The sequence below is a fragment of the Brachyhypopomus gauderio genome, chromosome 19, assembly GCF_052324685.1.
Source record: "Brachyhypopomus gauderio isolate BG-103 chromosome 19, BGAUD_0.2, whole genome shotgun sequence".
NCBI classification, from domain to species: Eukaryota; Metazoa; Chordata; class Actinopteri; order Gymnotiformes; family Hypopomidae; genus Brachyhypopomus; species Brachyhypopomus gauderio.
Window position 1 is genome coordinate 11,099,681 of NC_135229.1, and position 15,355 is coordinate 11,115,035.

The 15,355-nt window shown below is 48.1% G+C and overlaps 2 protein-coding genes across 2 annotated transcripts in view; one reads left to right on the top strand and one right to left on the bottom strand.

The window, feature by feature from the left end:
* ppm1lb (protein phosphatase, Mg2+/Mn2+ dependent, 1Lb) overlaps positions 1-1,257 on the bottom strand; it is a 50,259-nt gene extending 49,002 nt beyond the window's left edge. Inside the window, exon 1 of the mRNA XM_076981105.1 lies at positions 249-1,257. Within this exon, the coding sequence (XP_076837220.1) occupies positions 249-647 (399 nt within the window). The 5' untranslated portion in view covers positions 648-1,257. The remainder of the gene's footprint in view (positions 1-248) is intronic.
* A 120-nt stretch (positions 1,258-1,377) lies between these two features.
* nmd3 (NMD3 ribosome export adaptor) lies at positions 1,378-8,626 on the top strand. The gene is made up of 16 exons (XM_076981104.1): positions 1,378-1,519; positions 1,956-2,016; positions 2,836-2,970; positions 3,364-3,460; positions 3,549-3,629; positions 3,716-3,844; positions 4,184-4,274; positions 4,799-4,877; positions 5,161-5,257; positions 5,722-5,839; positions 6,137-6,282; positions 6,741-6,853; positions 7,178-7,250; positions 7,657-7,763; positions 7,972-8,042; positions 8,150-8,626. Exons 2-16 carry the CDS (start codon positions 1,973-1,975, stop codon positions 8,281-8,283), a joined length of 1,515 nt encoding a protein of 504 aa, XP_076837219.1. The 5' UTR covers positions 1,378-1,519; positions 1,956-1,972; the 3' UTR covers positions 8,284-8,626.
* The last annotated feature ends 6,729 nt before the right edge of the window (positions 8,627-15,355 follow it).

The window sequence follows — 15,355 nt, forward strand, 5'->3', positions numbered from 1 at the left end:
ATTTAGTTTTTCTGACGAATGGTTAAAAATAGTTTGTCACATTTGTCAGACCGGATAGATTGTAAATAAATAAATAAGCAAGCTTTGCCCTGGTGTTATTTTTAATAATCAAAATCAAGGACTTCATAGCCAGCATAGCTGCACCTGTTCAGGTGCCATCAGTAATTCCAGCCCTCAGTTGCCTGGCTGGGTATTTAGTGGTGCATGTTGAAATGCATGTGATCTAAAATGCAGCAAACACATCTTACCTCTCCACCGTGGCCATCAAAGATCCCAAATATGGATGGATGACTCTTGTTCACCGAGTCGGTGAGGACTTCAAAGCGGTCCTCCATGTGATCCCGGCGGCCCTGGATGGAGAACACCGCTACGTTGGGGCTCTTGAACTCCCACGTCTTGGAGAACTCCGCATCCAACACGTCGAGACCCCCGAATTTATCATTCTGCATGATCTCCGCCACTTTCCCCTTCACCATCTTCACGGCGTCCCTGCTGGACTTGACGATGGTCTTCACCTCGTCCGTGTGGAAGAAGTAACTCCACAACGCCAAGCTTATGCACAGCAGGAACAAGGTCTCTGGTCTTAGCAGAAAATAACGCATGATCCGGCCCAAAAGAGACAACAGGGTCATCGTATCTCCTACCATTTATTCCCCCCTCCAAAAAGATCACCGACCCACCAGTTCTCGTTCACGCGCACGTCTCAGTCCATGCGAAAGTGTCTTCTTCTGCGCGTGCAGCGCCTCGCGGTCCGTCTCGCGCAGAAACCGAATGGCAGCGCAGCCGCGTCCTCCTTCCCACGCGCGCCGTCACGCGCGCCGTCACCCCCTCGCGCTTCGCTGCGCGTGACACCTTCGCGTTTCGGCGCTCCGAGTGTGAAGCGGGAAACGTTTGTTCGACGCCGGCAAATATTTATTTTATGAATAAAAGTCCAGTGATGAAGGCGACTATGTGCGTTTCTTTCTTTTCTTTTTTTTAATAACCACGTAAGCTATGGTTCACTGATGAAAAGCCTATAAAGGCTATACATAATCTCGACAGCTTATAAACGAATAAATTTGTTGTTTGTTATATTTTAGGAAGCTAATGACTTGTTTATGTGATTGAAAAATGTAGCACAGCCAAGACAGATGCAAAAAGCCGTGACATCCTATAACAGAAGCCCATTCGAAAACTCTTTGGGGATGGGTTTTTAATATTTAAAAATTATGAGCTCTGCAAAAACAGCATTATTCTACGCAATTTCCGCCATAAAATAATTTAATCGTTTTGTTTTCAGCACAACGAATGGCCAATGTATTGTTATTAAGTTATTAAGCACATCACCTAATTTCAAGGACACCGTCGCCTTTCAGCATTGTTTGGTAAATCTAATCAGGCGCTTCTGGGGCCAACTGCGGGGTCCTTCCCATGACAATCTACACCCGCATCATCAGAGGGAGACGCCTTGGGGGGAACACGTTTCTGCTTATAGTGTAACATAGTTTGATTTGTCTACTCGGGTAACGTTTGTCCATCGGTAAGACAATAAACAGTTATATTGGGACAGGAGAACGCGTTATGTCGTTTAAACCGTCGCCGATCCTCCCGTGAAGTGTTTGTGGTGCTAGCTAGCTAGCATTGAGGCTTGGAGCTTTTATTCACGTGGCTAAGCGCCCGGCTGCGACGACGTGATTAAGAAAACACGTAGTAGCGGTTTGTTTTGTTTGTTTGTGTTTTTTGGCAGACAATATTTACTACCAGACATGCTTTGTTTATATTCCGATTCACTTAGCTAACTTGTTAGCTTGTAAGCTAACAGCAAGTGGCACGTGAGGTTTGCCCTTGCGTGTCGCGAGACGTGAAAAACACAATTAACCTTTTTGTCATCGTGTCTGATATATTAGTTATATTTTTGTACCAGAAGGTCTTTTCGTTTCTTCTCTAACCGATAGTCCTTGGTTTTCCCTGTATAGCGCGGGTCTCTGCAGTCATGGAGTACATCCAAGCCCCGGCGACAGCCAGCCCGGGCAACATGTGAGTACCGGCGCGTGCGGGCGGCGCGTGCGCTGCAGCTCTGCTGTCTCCAGTTAAGCGTGTCGCGCTGTCATTTTACTCTGTGCATGATTAAAGGTCGTTCATTAACTTACATTTTATTGTCTACATCTATTACCGTTATAATAATGTTAATATTACTGTATAGCTTTTATCTGGAGGAATATTGGGCTAAAATTCTAGGAAAGGTGTGTGAAACAGGATCAGGTTTGATAGAAACCTGTATATCACCGTCATTATTCCATAAAGTATTCGAAACTAACTTTAGCTCAGCTAAATGGTACTATGCACTTATGAGAAGTGACATGATTAGGTAAAGCCTTAAATAGCAGAGGTTGCAGTAACCCCTCTTGTTAATTTTGTTTGTCAACACTGTCAACTTGTAATATTTTGTGGAAAGTGAATGATTTAGTTTGAATCTTTGTCATCTTACATTGCATTTTACATTTGCCATCTATTGGCAGTATAAAGTTAATTATTATTTCCTATTTCTATGTAAACATTTAAACCTTAAAAGTACATTTACCTGGTTTGCTCCAAAACTGACTTCATAAAATAGTATTTAAAGAGAGGCTGCTTTGCAGTTTAGATGTGTGTGGTTTGGCACGGATTTTCATTTCATATTGCTGCTATTGTTTTATGATGGTAAGAGGCCACCTCTGCTGGGAGGATAATATAAAATAAACAGAACAATTTACAGCAGCTGTGCAACCAGAGCACTTGCTCCGTGTGATTAAGCTTTATGTCTGCCCCCCTCACACCGCCATGGTGCGCTCATTTGTCCCTGCTTTCTTCCTGTAGCCTTTGCTGTATGTGTGGAATCCCCATCCCGCCAAATCCAGCCAATATGTGTGTGTCCTGCCTGAGGACGCAGGTGGACATCTCAGAGGGCATCCCCAAGCAGGTGTCCGTGCACTTCTGCAAGCAGTGTGAACGGTACGCACCAGTGTGTTGAGTGTGTGGGTGGGTGGGTGGGTGTGTGTGTGCGTGCAGTGGGAGTGTCTGCTGGGGTCTGGATATGGTTCTGTTTTCCATTATTGCTTGGTTGGTTTGGGTTTTTGGGTTGAGTTTGGTGTTTCTGTGACTGTGTAAGCTTCGTTATCCCAATTATTTAATTACAGCCAACTTCTAGCAGTCTGTGGCAGTCTTCTAGCAGTCTGTGGCAGTCTTCTAGCGGTCTGTGGCAGTCTTCTAGCGGTCTGTGGCAGTCTTCTAGCGGTCTTCTAGCAGTCTGTGGCAATCTTGTAGCAGTCTTGTGGCAGTCTGTGGCAGTGTTTCGTAAGCTGGTCGTGTCATGGGCCTGAATGACTCCTCCCCCTGTTCCGGCAGCTACCTCCAGCCTCCGGGGACCTGGGTGCAGTGTTCTCTAGAGTCTCGGGAACTGCTCACACTCTGCTTGAAGAAGCTGAAGGGCTCCATGTCGAAGGTAAAGAGCACGCGTTCAAGCACAGTGCAGCGCTGTGGAAACCTAGCTCCGCCTCTGGGTCTCTTAACCCGCCCCTTCGTCTTCCCAGGTCCGCCTCATAGACGCCGGCTTCCTGTGGACAGAACCGCACTCCAAAAGAATCAAGATGAAGCTGACCATTCAGAAAGAGGTGATTTCAGCCCCACGCTCGTGAGCTGTTTGTAAAAAGCTTGAGCTTGATTGGCCAGCACAGTCACAGTCCTTCTCTGTCTCTAGGTGATGAACGGAGCGATCCTCCAGCAGGTGTTCGTGGTGGAGTTCGTGGTACAGCCGCAGATGTGTGACGACTGTCACCGGGTGGAGGCCAAGGACTTCTGGAAGGCAGTGGTGCAAGTCAGACAGAAGGTACCGCCCCCTGCTGGACATCCTCTCCAACCACAGCTTGTATGTAGAATGAAGATGGATCGATAGATGGTTTGAAAGCAGGTGATACTCATGAGCAGGATGTGGTCAAGTTTTTAGCCTCCGTCGACCTGCAACATCCCCAATGGGGTTTTAGTTTAGTATGACCCACCCACCCGACCTGCTGTCTTTGACACGGTGGTGAGGATATGAGCCAGGTGACCTACCCAATCACCACAGGTCATTCTGAACGTCCAATCACAAGTCACGAACGGCACGCTGAAGTCTGCTCTGTGGACATGTCTCATGAAAGACAACCCTTCTCTTTTTGATTTTTGGTAGACTGTTCACAAGAAGACTTTCTTCTACTTGGAGCAGCTGATTCTGAAGCACCGGGTACACCAGAACACCCTTCGCATCAAGGAGATCCACGGTGGGTGTCTGTCCTTCCTCACCCTCCTCATCCTCACGCTCCTCTCCGCAAGGCTCGTCTGGTGATGCCGTTTTGGGAAAATTATCATGTCAGCTGCGTTTTATTATTATCGTAAAATGGTGCTTCAGCTTATTGAAATTGAAACCAGCCCCGTCGGCCGTGTTAGTGTTTCTATCCAAAACGGTTTTTAACAGCAGCTTTCGCCTGTGGGACTCTAGGCAGCTTGCTGAGGGCCCGGTGATAGATGGTCAGCTCGGCATGGAGGGGGGGGGGGGGGGGGGGGGGTGTTGCATAATTTGACACATGGCAGCCATATTGGACACCCCCTCCATCTGGGCTGGGTTACAGGGGAATGTTTTATATGTGCAGATGACTTACAGCTAATGATTTTTAATCACTTCTCTTGTCTCCTTGAGCTCTAGTGTGCACACACAAACTACTAGTGTGTGTGTGTGTGTGTGTGTGTGTGTGTGTGTAGAAGAACATGTATACTCACTACTATTCTCACTCTTTGCTGTTGCTAGATGGTATTGATTTCTACTATGGCTCCAAGCAGCATGCTCAGAAGATGGTGGATTTCCTGCAGTGCACAGTCCCCTGCAGGTGTGAGGTTCACCCCCCCCCCCCCCCCCCCCTTCATCCTCCTGACAAAAATGTGTCGGAGGCACAGAGTCAGAAATTAGTTCGGGTTCATGCAGTTCAGCGGAATGTCAACCCACATGTGCAGTTCATATGAATTTGACACTGTGTCATAAATCTTGTTTCCGTAAAGTTATTTTTTTTTCCCTCTCATTCTCCGTTTTGGAAGTCTTAGGCCACATTCGGTTGATTATGCGATTGGCTCGTTAATTTTTAATCACTATTATTAATATTCTCTGTTTCTAAGATCAAAAGCTTCTCAGCGTCTCATCTCCCACGACGTACACTCGAACTCCTACAACTACAAAAGCACCTTTTCCGTGGAGATCGTGCCCATCTGCAAGGTGCACGTCCTTATCAGCACAGTAGAGTCTTTTAATCAGCGCGGTGCATTGTGTGTGTGTGTGTGTGCGTGTCAGATACGAGCGTGCCTATCACGCCTGCCAGTGATTCATTTGGTGTGTGGGTGGGTGTGAGGGAGAATGTGTGTGCGTGCGTGTGACACTTCGATTGGCTGTGACCCTGTTAAGTAAATGTGTGTCTGAAATATGAAAAATGATAATTCCTAGATTTCTGCTGCATCTCTCGGTGGGTGTTGAGAACGGCTTTGAATAAGTGAACAGTTGAATCTTGAATAGACAAATGTGAATCAAGGTGGTTCCTTCTTCCCTGAGAGGTGAGATTATTCAAGGACCGTTGTTGTGTCACCCTTGTAGAACACATCTGTGTGTGTGTGTGTGTGTGTGTGTGTGTGTGTGTGTGTGTGCGTGTGTGTGTGTGTGTGTTACTTCCCCATCCCACCTCGCAGGACAACGTGGTGTGTTTGTCTCCTCGTTTAGCCCAAAGTCTGGGCAACATGGGCCAGGTGTGTGTGTGTATTCAGGTGACCAGCACCGTCCACCTCATCGACCCCAGCACCCTGCAGCGTGAGTACCACGCCCCCTCCGTGATTTACTGATTTATTTTTCATTCACTCTTGAAGTGTAAAAAGTAAAAATGTTCCCTTTGGTCCATTTGCCCAATTCACACACGAAGATAAATCAGATCAAAGAGCGAAACGATTCGAAGCGTATCGACGTGCTTCTGGTTACCTGCAGTGATCTTCAGCCAAAGCTCTCGCACCAGCATACGGACTCGGATGGCCATCACATTCCTGCGTCTGGATTCTAATAACACAAGTGCTCAGTTTTTACTGCTCATCACTTTGTTGAATTGCGTTGCAGTTGCAGAAGTGGACGCCAACACGTACTGGCGCAATCCCTTCAACAGCCTCTGTAGCCCACGGCAACTGGAGGAATTCATCGTCATGGATATCGACATCATCAGGGACCAGCGATTAGGAGCAGGAGCAGGCCTGAGGTCCAATCGGGTAAGAAATGGGCTGGTCCACAGCTGTGATTGGTCGGTCAGTAACTCGGGGTGACAGGAAACGGAAAAAAGGGCAGTTTGTTTTGCCTTCATTTGTGCTGATGAAGGTACAGGATGCAATCGATAATTCCCCGTTGAATTTGCAGTTTTCTGTATTTATAGAAAGTCCACTGGAAATGGCTGTTGAACAGATCGAATGTGGCCGCTGCCTTTTCTGGGAGGGGGAAGTCAATACTAATTGTGATGTGGTTTTGATCTTGTTGGCTGGTCACTCCTACAGTGTGCTGCCTTTGGCATAATGAACTGCGGGTCTTAAGGAGGCACAAATCAAAGTATAAATAACTCCTGTGCTTTAGAGGTGATGAAGCATTCAGTATTCCATTTAGTCAGCAAGTAGATAAGGGTTTGTGTGTGTGTGTGTGTGTGTGTGTGTGTGTGTGTGTGTGTGTGTTTTACCAGCATGCCTTGGCAGACGTGTGGGTTCAGAAGACCTCCGAGATGAACACCAGTCAGCAGTACCACTGCCGCACTTTCCTGGGACAGTTGCTCAACATAGGTGACCTGGTGATGGGGTAAGCACCGTGGCTATGAACTCGGCACTGCCCCCTTCAGTCCTCTCCCTGCTATAACGCATAGCACACTTATTCCTCTCCTGAACACTTCAGTTTGTACTGTATTTGGTCTTACAGCTGGTAAGAAGCTGTTGTTTTCCAGCACTGAGCTGTCTGTCTTGGTTTCATTCAAGTCGGCCACACACATCTGTGATAAAATGTTTATTTTATCTAAATACCCTCCAGGCTATGCTAGGTCAAATGTAGCTTGGGTATATATGTGAGAATGCTGAAGACTTTATGTGGTACTTTTTAAAAATGGTTTTTCTTTTTTATGTTTTCAAGTTTTGACTTTGCGAACTCAAACATCAACGATGAATATCTTAACAAGATGAATCCACACCACGTCCCTGATGTGGTAAGAATAGCCCATTTTCCAAAATCATACACGCAATGAAATTACTTCCTTGTAAGTTTAGGTTATACTGCCCCCTTGTGGCTGATTTCTGGCTTATTTTCCACCTGCGTCATTAAGCTCGCTGAAGCAGAGATTTAAAGCAACACTGCCTTCAGCACACACAAGGCCAAACACGCCCGCAAAGCTGGAAGCGATTCTGTAAAATGACACCGCGGGGGGGGTAAAATGAAAGCTTTGAAAGCTCTAAAGCCCCGTGATGGTGTCCGCCTACAGAAGTTCCCCTGCTTGCGTGCCATGTGCTTTTATTCTGTAACTCTAATAATGGCAGAGGGCCATTGCGCGCGAGGCCCTTTTCTTCTCCTGTGTTTGTGGTGCCGTCATGAAGCATTTACTTTGCTGTGTTCAGGTTCTGATTAAGAAGAGTTACGACCGGGTGAAGAGAATTAGACGCAGGAACTGGAAGCTGAAAGAGATGGAGAGAGACAGAGAGGGCATGGACACGGATGATGAGAGGTACCGTGTGTGTGTGTGTGTGTGTGTGTGTGTGCGCGTGTGTGTGGTACGGTACGTTAAGGAGTCTAATTTCCGAAGCTGTGCTAGCGCTAGAGCTGTAGGCTGCAATTTAAGGTTGCACAGTGTTACATCAGGCTCGTTCCCAGACCACCTTAAGATGAGTGGCTCAGCTTGCTTCAGATGTTTTGAGCAGGAACATTTGTTCCAGGCAATATCAGGACTTCCTGGAGGACCTGGAGGAAGATGAGACACTCAGGAAGAACGTCAACATCTTCCGCGGTAAGTAGTCCGTCAGGTGCCCTCACGGCGCAGTCAACTGAAGTGCTGGTTTTTCACGAGCTTCGCGTCGATGCTTCGGGCTAAGTGCGGACGTCTGGACTTTCCAGATGGTTCCAAGGTCCCCGTGGAGAGCGACACGGACGACGAGGGCCTACCGCGCATCTCCCTGGCCGAGATGCTGGAGGATCTCAGTCTCAGCGATGCCACGGGCGGAGAGGGGGCGGACATGATGACCGAGTAGACCTGCTCCTCCCGGCTCGGAGCGGTATCGCGCCAACCTGGCGGGCTCCGCGCCAGTACCGGCTGTGGTACCGACCGTGTGCTGAAGAGAGATGGTGGTGTCGTGCGTAACTGGTGAAGTGGTGCCACTACTGGGAACCAGTGCAGTATCCACTATCTACCGTGCACCCTGCACATCCAACAGGAACATTTCAGATACTTTTCTACCACTTTCCACCATCTTAATAAACTAATGTGGACGAAATATTGACTGCAGTGCATATTGATTACGAAATATTGATTTGCAGTGCAAAACTGAAATGGTTTGAGTGGTGAGTGCAATAAAAATTTGAATATTCAGTTCACATTTGTTGGGGCAGTGATTTTTCCCAAAATGTGCCGAACGGTGAATCACACCACTAATGAGGAGACTAAGACGAGGAACAGCTCTCTGAGCAGGAGGAAGAGCTCTCTGAGCAGGAGGAAGAGCTCTCTGAGCAGGAGGAAGAGCTCTAGGGGAGCCCAGGCTCCTCTGATCCACACCAGATGACATTTAAAATATATTAAATTATTTAAATTGTGGCACCTGCACTGCTTGGCAGAGGGAAAAATCCACAGAGTTGGTTAGCTCTGTTCGAGATGCATCAGTTATGTGATGTATAGAGTAGCAAAGACTACAACAGTTTAAGTATAAGAGGAGATCCAGACAGACTCGCACGATAGCAGCACCAGTTCAGTTCGCAGTATCTCCAAATCCATGAATCTGCACCATTTATCTTTTCCTGATAAACTCTTTTCCAGAGCTTGACTAAACAAAGAAGCTTTCAGCAGTCTTAAAATCAGAGACTGTGTCCGAGTCTGAAACCCTAACCAGACGGTTACTCCAAAGTTGTGGTAATTGTATGAAAATGCTTTCACATTATAACTTTTGATGCTGCAAATGTCATAATTCTAGGAACAAATAGATTTTTGTTTTGTTCTACATCTTTCCATTCAGATTACGCATGACTATCTTGAGGAGTTTTTCTGCTGCCGTTTATTGTTTGATAACAAGATGCTTATTTTTGCTGAGGTACTGTGAGTTGTCATGGGATGCTTGGCTATTCTTAGTTGTACGTGTCACCCTCTGTTGTAACAGGAACCTCAGTGGCTGCTAATCAGAGAAAAATATCAAGAGCTCCTGGCAACAGTCACTGCAAGCTAACCCTGCTGCCATCTCTCACACACACACACACACACACACACGCCTCACACTCCTATGGCATGAACACCACACCGAAGGAGTTTCTGTCTGAACCCCAGGAGCGCATGTATGCTTTTTCTTTTCCAGGAGGAGTTTTACCACAAGGTTGTACGTTTGTGTCCAGAAGATCGCGGCAATGCTCAACTAGTTTATATTGTACAGATGGTCTAGATCTTTCACAAACACACCAATGATCAGCTAGTTTATTTTGTAGAGGTTCTAGATCCTTCACAAACAGATCAAACAATGATTGACTGGTTTATATTGTACAGATTCTAGATTCAAGTTCTAGATCAAACAAATGCTACATTTTCCTTTAGGCCTGTGGGATTGACAGTTACCTTTAGACCTCGGAATGACTCACATACTTTACCACTGAGTTTAGCGTGACGTTTATAATCTGTGCTTTGTCATTTAGTGAAACTGGACTGGATATAGATTTTAACTGGCTAGTTTATCACGAACGTACACAATGTGTCAAATGATCACAATGTGAAAGAACAGATGTGATTGTAAAACATTTTAATGAAGGAACAGTAACTGGGTGGCAAATCTGAGACGTGACTGAGAGGTTAGAGGAGGTCCTTTGGTGAACTGCAAACTTCAGCCAATATGGGACCCTCAACCCCTCCCAGTCTGCTCACTGTAGGTCGTTGCCGAGACGATTAATCCCTGCCGAGACGATTAATCCCTATGGACTGGTAAGTGTCACCTGATCAGATTTTGGATCCTGAATTGGTTTTGTTGGTGAAATTCTCCCCCAAGTGAGGACTATGCATATACAAGAGATTGTTCAGACTGAAACTAAAATACCTTTATTTCTCCATCAAGGAGAAGTTCCAAAACCCACCACACCTGCCACAGGTGTCATATTAAGTGCAATTTCCTGAAACAATGAACACAGTGGCGAAAAAAGGGTGTCTGGGTTTTTCTAAATTATAGAAATACAAAACCATGATAATTATAAAATAAAATGTCTGCAGCTCTGTGAGGCCTAGAAACATCTGCTGTAGTTATGAACAGCATGGCAGGACGGTCTGCCTGAGGTGGAGATGTTGCACTGTGGTCTCAGTGGTCCTCTGCTGGGAAGGTGTGGAACCGTCTTGTCTGGCCTCTTTTAAGGAGGAGGTGGTGGCTGGATCATGTGTTGGGAACATGATCACACCTCCTCTCCCCCCGATTTTAGGAAACTGGAGCCACTTGGGAAAGTGACCACAGGGTCCCTTAGACACACAAAGAAACAATGACCTTTCTCTCTCTCTCACTCTCTCTCTTTCTCTTTCTCTCCCCCTCGCCCCTCTCTCTCTCTGGTTCCTGTTTTCTCCTGCCCCTTTCCTCCCCCTCTCTTACAGAGTTAGGAAGTTAATGGACATGAGTCCTCTAACTTGCTCATGGCCCGATGACAGATAAAATTTACCCACACAATCACCACCACCACCCCACCTTACACTTACGCAATCATCCGATCACCCTAGACCCCCGCTATCAACCCCACCCTATATCAACACAATCACCCCCCCCACCCTACACCCACGCAATCATCCCCCCCCCCCCTACACCCACACCATCACACCCCCCCCCCCCCCCCCACCACCCATGCAGTTCCACGCCTGACTTCCCTTTGTGTTTAACAATGATTTTTACATCACCTTTCCCCTCTTTAAGTACAGTAAAAAAAACATTACATGGAGTTTAATATCCAGGCAGACATTTATATCTGGGCAGTTCCCCTGTTTGCAACACACTGTCTTTGATTTCAGCACTGGCTACTATTGTTCAACTGCGCTGGAGTTTACCAAGGGCGTGATGGCCGTCAGCGAAAGCAGCCAACCAGCAGACAGCGTGTTTGTCTTTCCCTCCCTGATGTGCTTGATTGACCTCCGCCTTTCTCCCTCCACGCCTCTGTCCATCAGCGTCCTCTAGTCCACGATCACACCAGAGCACTCTCCACACCACATCACTGACTCACCCGGCTCGATCTACACTCCTAAGACGCCACCGGGACTCTTGGCGTGGGTTTCATGTGTTGATCAACACGTTTGACCCTTGCACAGCGACTCGGATGTTTTAAATATTAAACCCAGTCCTTCGGCGGCGTGACTTATGTCAACAGTGACCCGAGAGTAAAACGGCATAGCTGAGACCGCGGTGCATGACGTGCTTTCACAGGAGACGCCTGCCTTACTGCCCTGGTCAGACACGCAAGTGTGAGCACGTACTAGTATACATGCGTACGATACGGCCTGTGCACACCTCCACGGGCTACTAGAAACACCAACCTTTCAATTTCTTAGCACTACCAGGTGTATCGGTCCTGGTGTAGTTTACATGTTTCAGAAGCGCTTATCCAGACCAGCATTGGACCCATGACCTCTGTGTGACTGTCCCCGTGCACAGGACCACCACACTGGAAATTCCTGGGGTTATGGACCACTCGACAGAGCTAAGGTAGCGCCATGTGGTGGGTGTTAGACTGGTGTGTCCGGGTCATAGTGGTGCCGCTGAAGTGTCTATACATCGACGTCACCTCTGGTGCTCCTGTGGAACTAATAGCAAATCCAGGAGGCCTGGTGACGTATCAAATCCCACAAGACAGAACGCACACAGACTTGTATCCATTCGCAGCCCCTGATTTTGATAAATCCCAGATCTGCGTGTCCTATATTGACCCACACATACCAACAACTGAATGGGAGTTTCTCTGGCTGTAAGCCAAGGTTTGAATATCTTCTGCTCCTTTAAAAGTCAGTTGGACTGCTGACAGCTTCCCGAGGGTAGGCAGACAGACACACACACACTTTCAAACTGTAGAAGTGGGTCCTATGTAGAGTTGTCATATGCTATATCATACCATGTCTCTGGCGAGCGTCGGTTTTGAGCAGACTTTATCCAAAGATGCGTGTGGTTGCCAGGTCATGTCTGTATAACAGGGTCAGGGACTCTCCCTGCTGAAAAAGGAAAGGAGCTCCTTATATTACTTATAATATCGCCACACGTTTCTAATACATTACAGCTAAACACGGAATTACTTTTGAAAACAGTAAGATATTACAGGGTGGCTCCCCATCCCGTATTCACCCAGCAGTCCGGTCTTAGGCTGTATGATCGGGTCTCCTGTTTGATTTACATTTGTCCATTTTCTAAATCTTGCGACATTCTTCCGAGGTGGGAGATAATAAACACTATAGTCTTACTAAACAGTGTAAGACTATACACTTTGCCACGCCTCACGTCCTTATCCAAATCAAAAGTCGAAAGTCAAATAAAGTACAAATGGAAGACGTGTTAATGGGGGGGGGGGGTTTATTGAAACGGGAATGTTTGGGTTTGTCTTGTTAAAAAGGTGGCAACCGTAATACTGCGTAAATAGATTTTTGGGCGTAAAAGACCTGATCCGCCGCAGCTGACGGCTACGTGACTGTTTGGGGTGTGTTTGTTTGGTCAGCATTCCCGGCGCAAGTGTTTATTTACAGCCTTTGAGAGAGTCTGATAAAATCCCTCGCTCTAGGTGACAAACACTAACAGACGATCAGTGGGTCAAAGTGGGCCCAGTTCATCTGGGCAGCTTCGGTTAATAACTGCAAACGGCTCTGGCGGACCTGTTCTGGTATGGCGCTGGCAATCTTGTGACCCGTATCACTGTACTGTTGGAGAAGGGTCGTGTTTCATACTGGAAAATATCATGATTTAAAAAAGAATAACGCAGTAGATCTTGGCGGTCCAATTCACCGATGAATGTGGTTTGGCCTACAGTGGGGCTGGATTCATGTTATCGGGAGCCAGAGGTGGTTCTGGGGGTGGGGGGCAGGATGTTGGACAAATAGTTGGCCCCTCTATGAATATTGTGGCCCCTTGATGGCCCTTTACTCTTAAAAATCCTAGATCTCCCACTAGTTTTAAAACTAGAACTAGTCCACTAGTTTTAAAACTAGAACTAGTCCACTAGTTTTAAAACTAGAACTAGTCCACTAGTTTTAAAACGGCGTAGTTCAAACAAATAAATAAAATAGAGAAAAGGGAGACTTCTCTCTTACTACTCTAAAAACATGCAGCGTCAACACGGAACAGTTCCGGGGAGATGCTTCGGGCTGTTGCGCGTATTTTGTATATACAAGCAAATCTCAATATTTATTTATCCAGCATTGTATCAACAGCGCAATGTTTATTCCCTCGAGAGATGGAGAAGGTAAGCTCCGTAGCATGATATGAAATATACAAATTGCTCTTAAAAAAAATTCAAACACACACACATTCACCAGTAAACTACATCTGCGTCTGCTTTCGGTTACTAACATTACCTAGCAACATTCACTACCACAACTCAATTATCCGCTGTGGGGGGTGGTTGGAGGTGGTTGGAGGTGGTTGGAGGTGGTTAGAGGGTGGTTGGAGGTGTTTGGGGGTGGTTGGAGGTGGTTAGAGGGTGGTTGGAGGTGGTTGGAGGTGTTTGGGGGTGGTTGGAGGTGGTTAGAGGGTGGTTGGGGGTGGTTAGAGGGTGGTTGGAGGTGGTTGGAGGTGTTTGGAGGTGTTTGGAGGTAGTTGGAGGTGGTTGAAGGGTGGTTGGAGGTGGTTGGGGTGGTTGGAGGTGGTTAGAGAGTGGTTGGAGGGTGGTTGGAGGGTGGTTGGGGGTGGTTGGAGGTGGTTGGAGGTGGTTGGGGGTGGTTGGAGGGTGGTTGGAGGTGGTTGGAGGTGTTTGGGGGTGGTTGGAGGTGGTTAGAGAGTGGTTGGAGGGTGGTTGGGGGTGGTTGGGGGTGATTGGTGTGGTTGAAGGTGGTTGGAGGTGGTTGGAGGTGGTTGGAGGGTGGTTGGGGTGGTTGGGGGTGGTTGAAGGGTGGTTGGAGGGTGGTTGGGGTGGTTGAAGGGTGGTTGGAGGGTGGTTGGGGGTGGTTGGAGGTGGTTGTGGTGGTTAGAGGGTGGTTGGAGGGTGGTTGGGGTGGTTGGAGGGTGGTTGTGGTGGTTGGAGGGTGGTTGGAGGGTGGTTGTGGTGGTTAGAGGGTGGTTGGAGGGTGGTTGGAGGTGGTTGGGGGTGGTTGTGGTGGTTAGAGGGTGGTTGGAGGGTGGTTGTGGTGGTTAGAGGGTGGTTGGAGGGTGGTTAGAGGGTGGTTGGGGGTGGTTGGAGGTGGTTGGAGGGTGGTTGTGGTGGTTAGAGGGTGGTTGGAGGGTGGTTGGAGGGTGGTTGGGGGTGGTTGGGGGTGGTTGGGGTGGTTGGGGGTGGTTGGTGTGGTTGAAGGTGGTTGGAGGTGGTTGGAGGTGGTTGGAGGGTGGTTGAAGGGTTGTTGGAGGGTGGTTGGGGGTGGTTGGTGTGGTTGAAGGTGGTTGGAGGGTGGTTGGGGTGGTTGGGGGTGGTTGGGGTGGTTAGAGGGTGGTTGGAGGGTGGTTGGGGTGGTTGGGGGTGGTTAGAGGGTGGTTGGGGGTGGTTGGAGGTGGTTGGAGGGTGGTTGGGGTGGTTGGGGGTGGTTGAAGGGTGGTTGGAGGTGGTTGGAGGGTGGTTGGGGTGGTTGGGGGTGGTTGAAGGGTGGTTGGAGGTGGTTGGAGGTGGTTGGGGTGGTTGAAGGTGGTTGGAGGTGGTTGGGGTGGTTGGAGGGTGGTTGGTGTGGTTGAAGGGTGGTTGGAGGGTGGTTGGGGTGGTTGAAGGGTGGTTGGAGGGTGGTTGGAGGGTGGTTGGGGTGGTTGGAGGTGGTTGGAGGGTGGTTGTGGTGGTTAGAGGGTGGTTGGAGGGTGGTTGGAGGGTGGTTGGGGGTGGTTGGGGTGGTTGGGGGTGGTTGGTGTGGTTGAAGGTGGTTGGAGGTGGTTGGAGGTGGTTGGAGGGTGGTTGGGGGTGGTTGAAGGGTGGTTGAAGGGTGGTTGGGGG

Bases quoted from the DNA above. Each gene is read 5' to 3' on its own strand.
- nmd3 (XM_076981104.1), top strand. From the start codon at position 1,973: ATGGAGTACATCCAAGCCCCGGCGACAGCCAGCCCGGGCAACAT. The intron at 5,840-6,136 runs GTGAGTACCACG...ATTGCGTTGCAG, and splicing joins CGACCCCAGCACCCTGCAGC to TTGCAGAAGTGGACGCCAAC. The intron at 6,283-6,740 runs GTAAGAAATGGG...GTGTTTTACCAG, and splicing joins CAGGCCTGAGGTCCAATCGG to CATGCCTTGGCAGACGTGTG.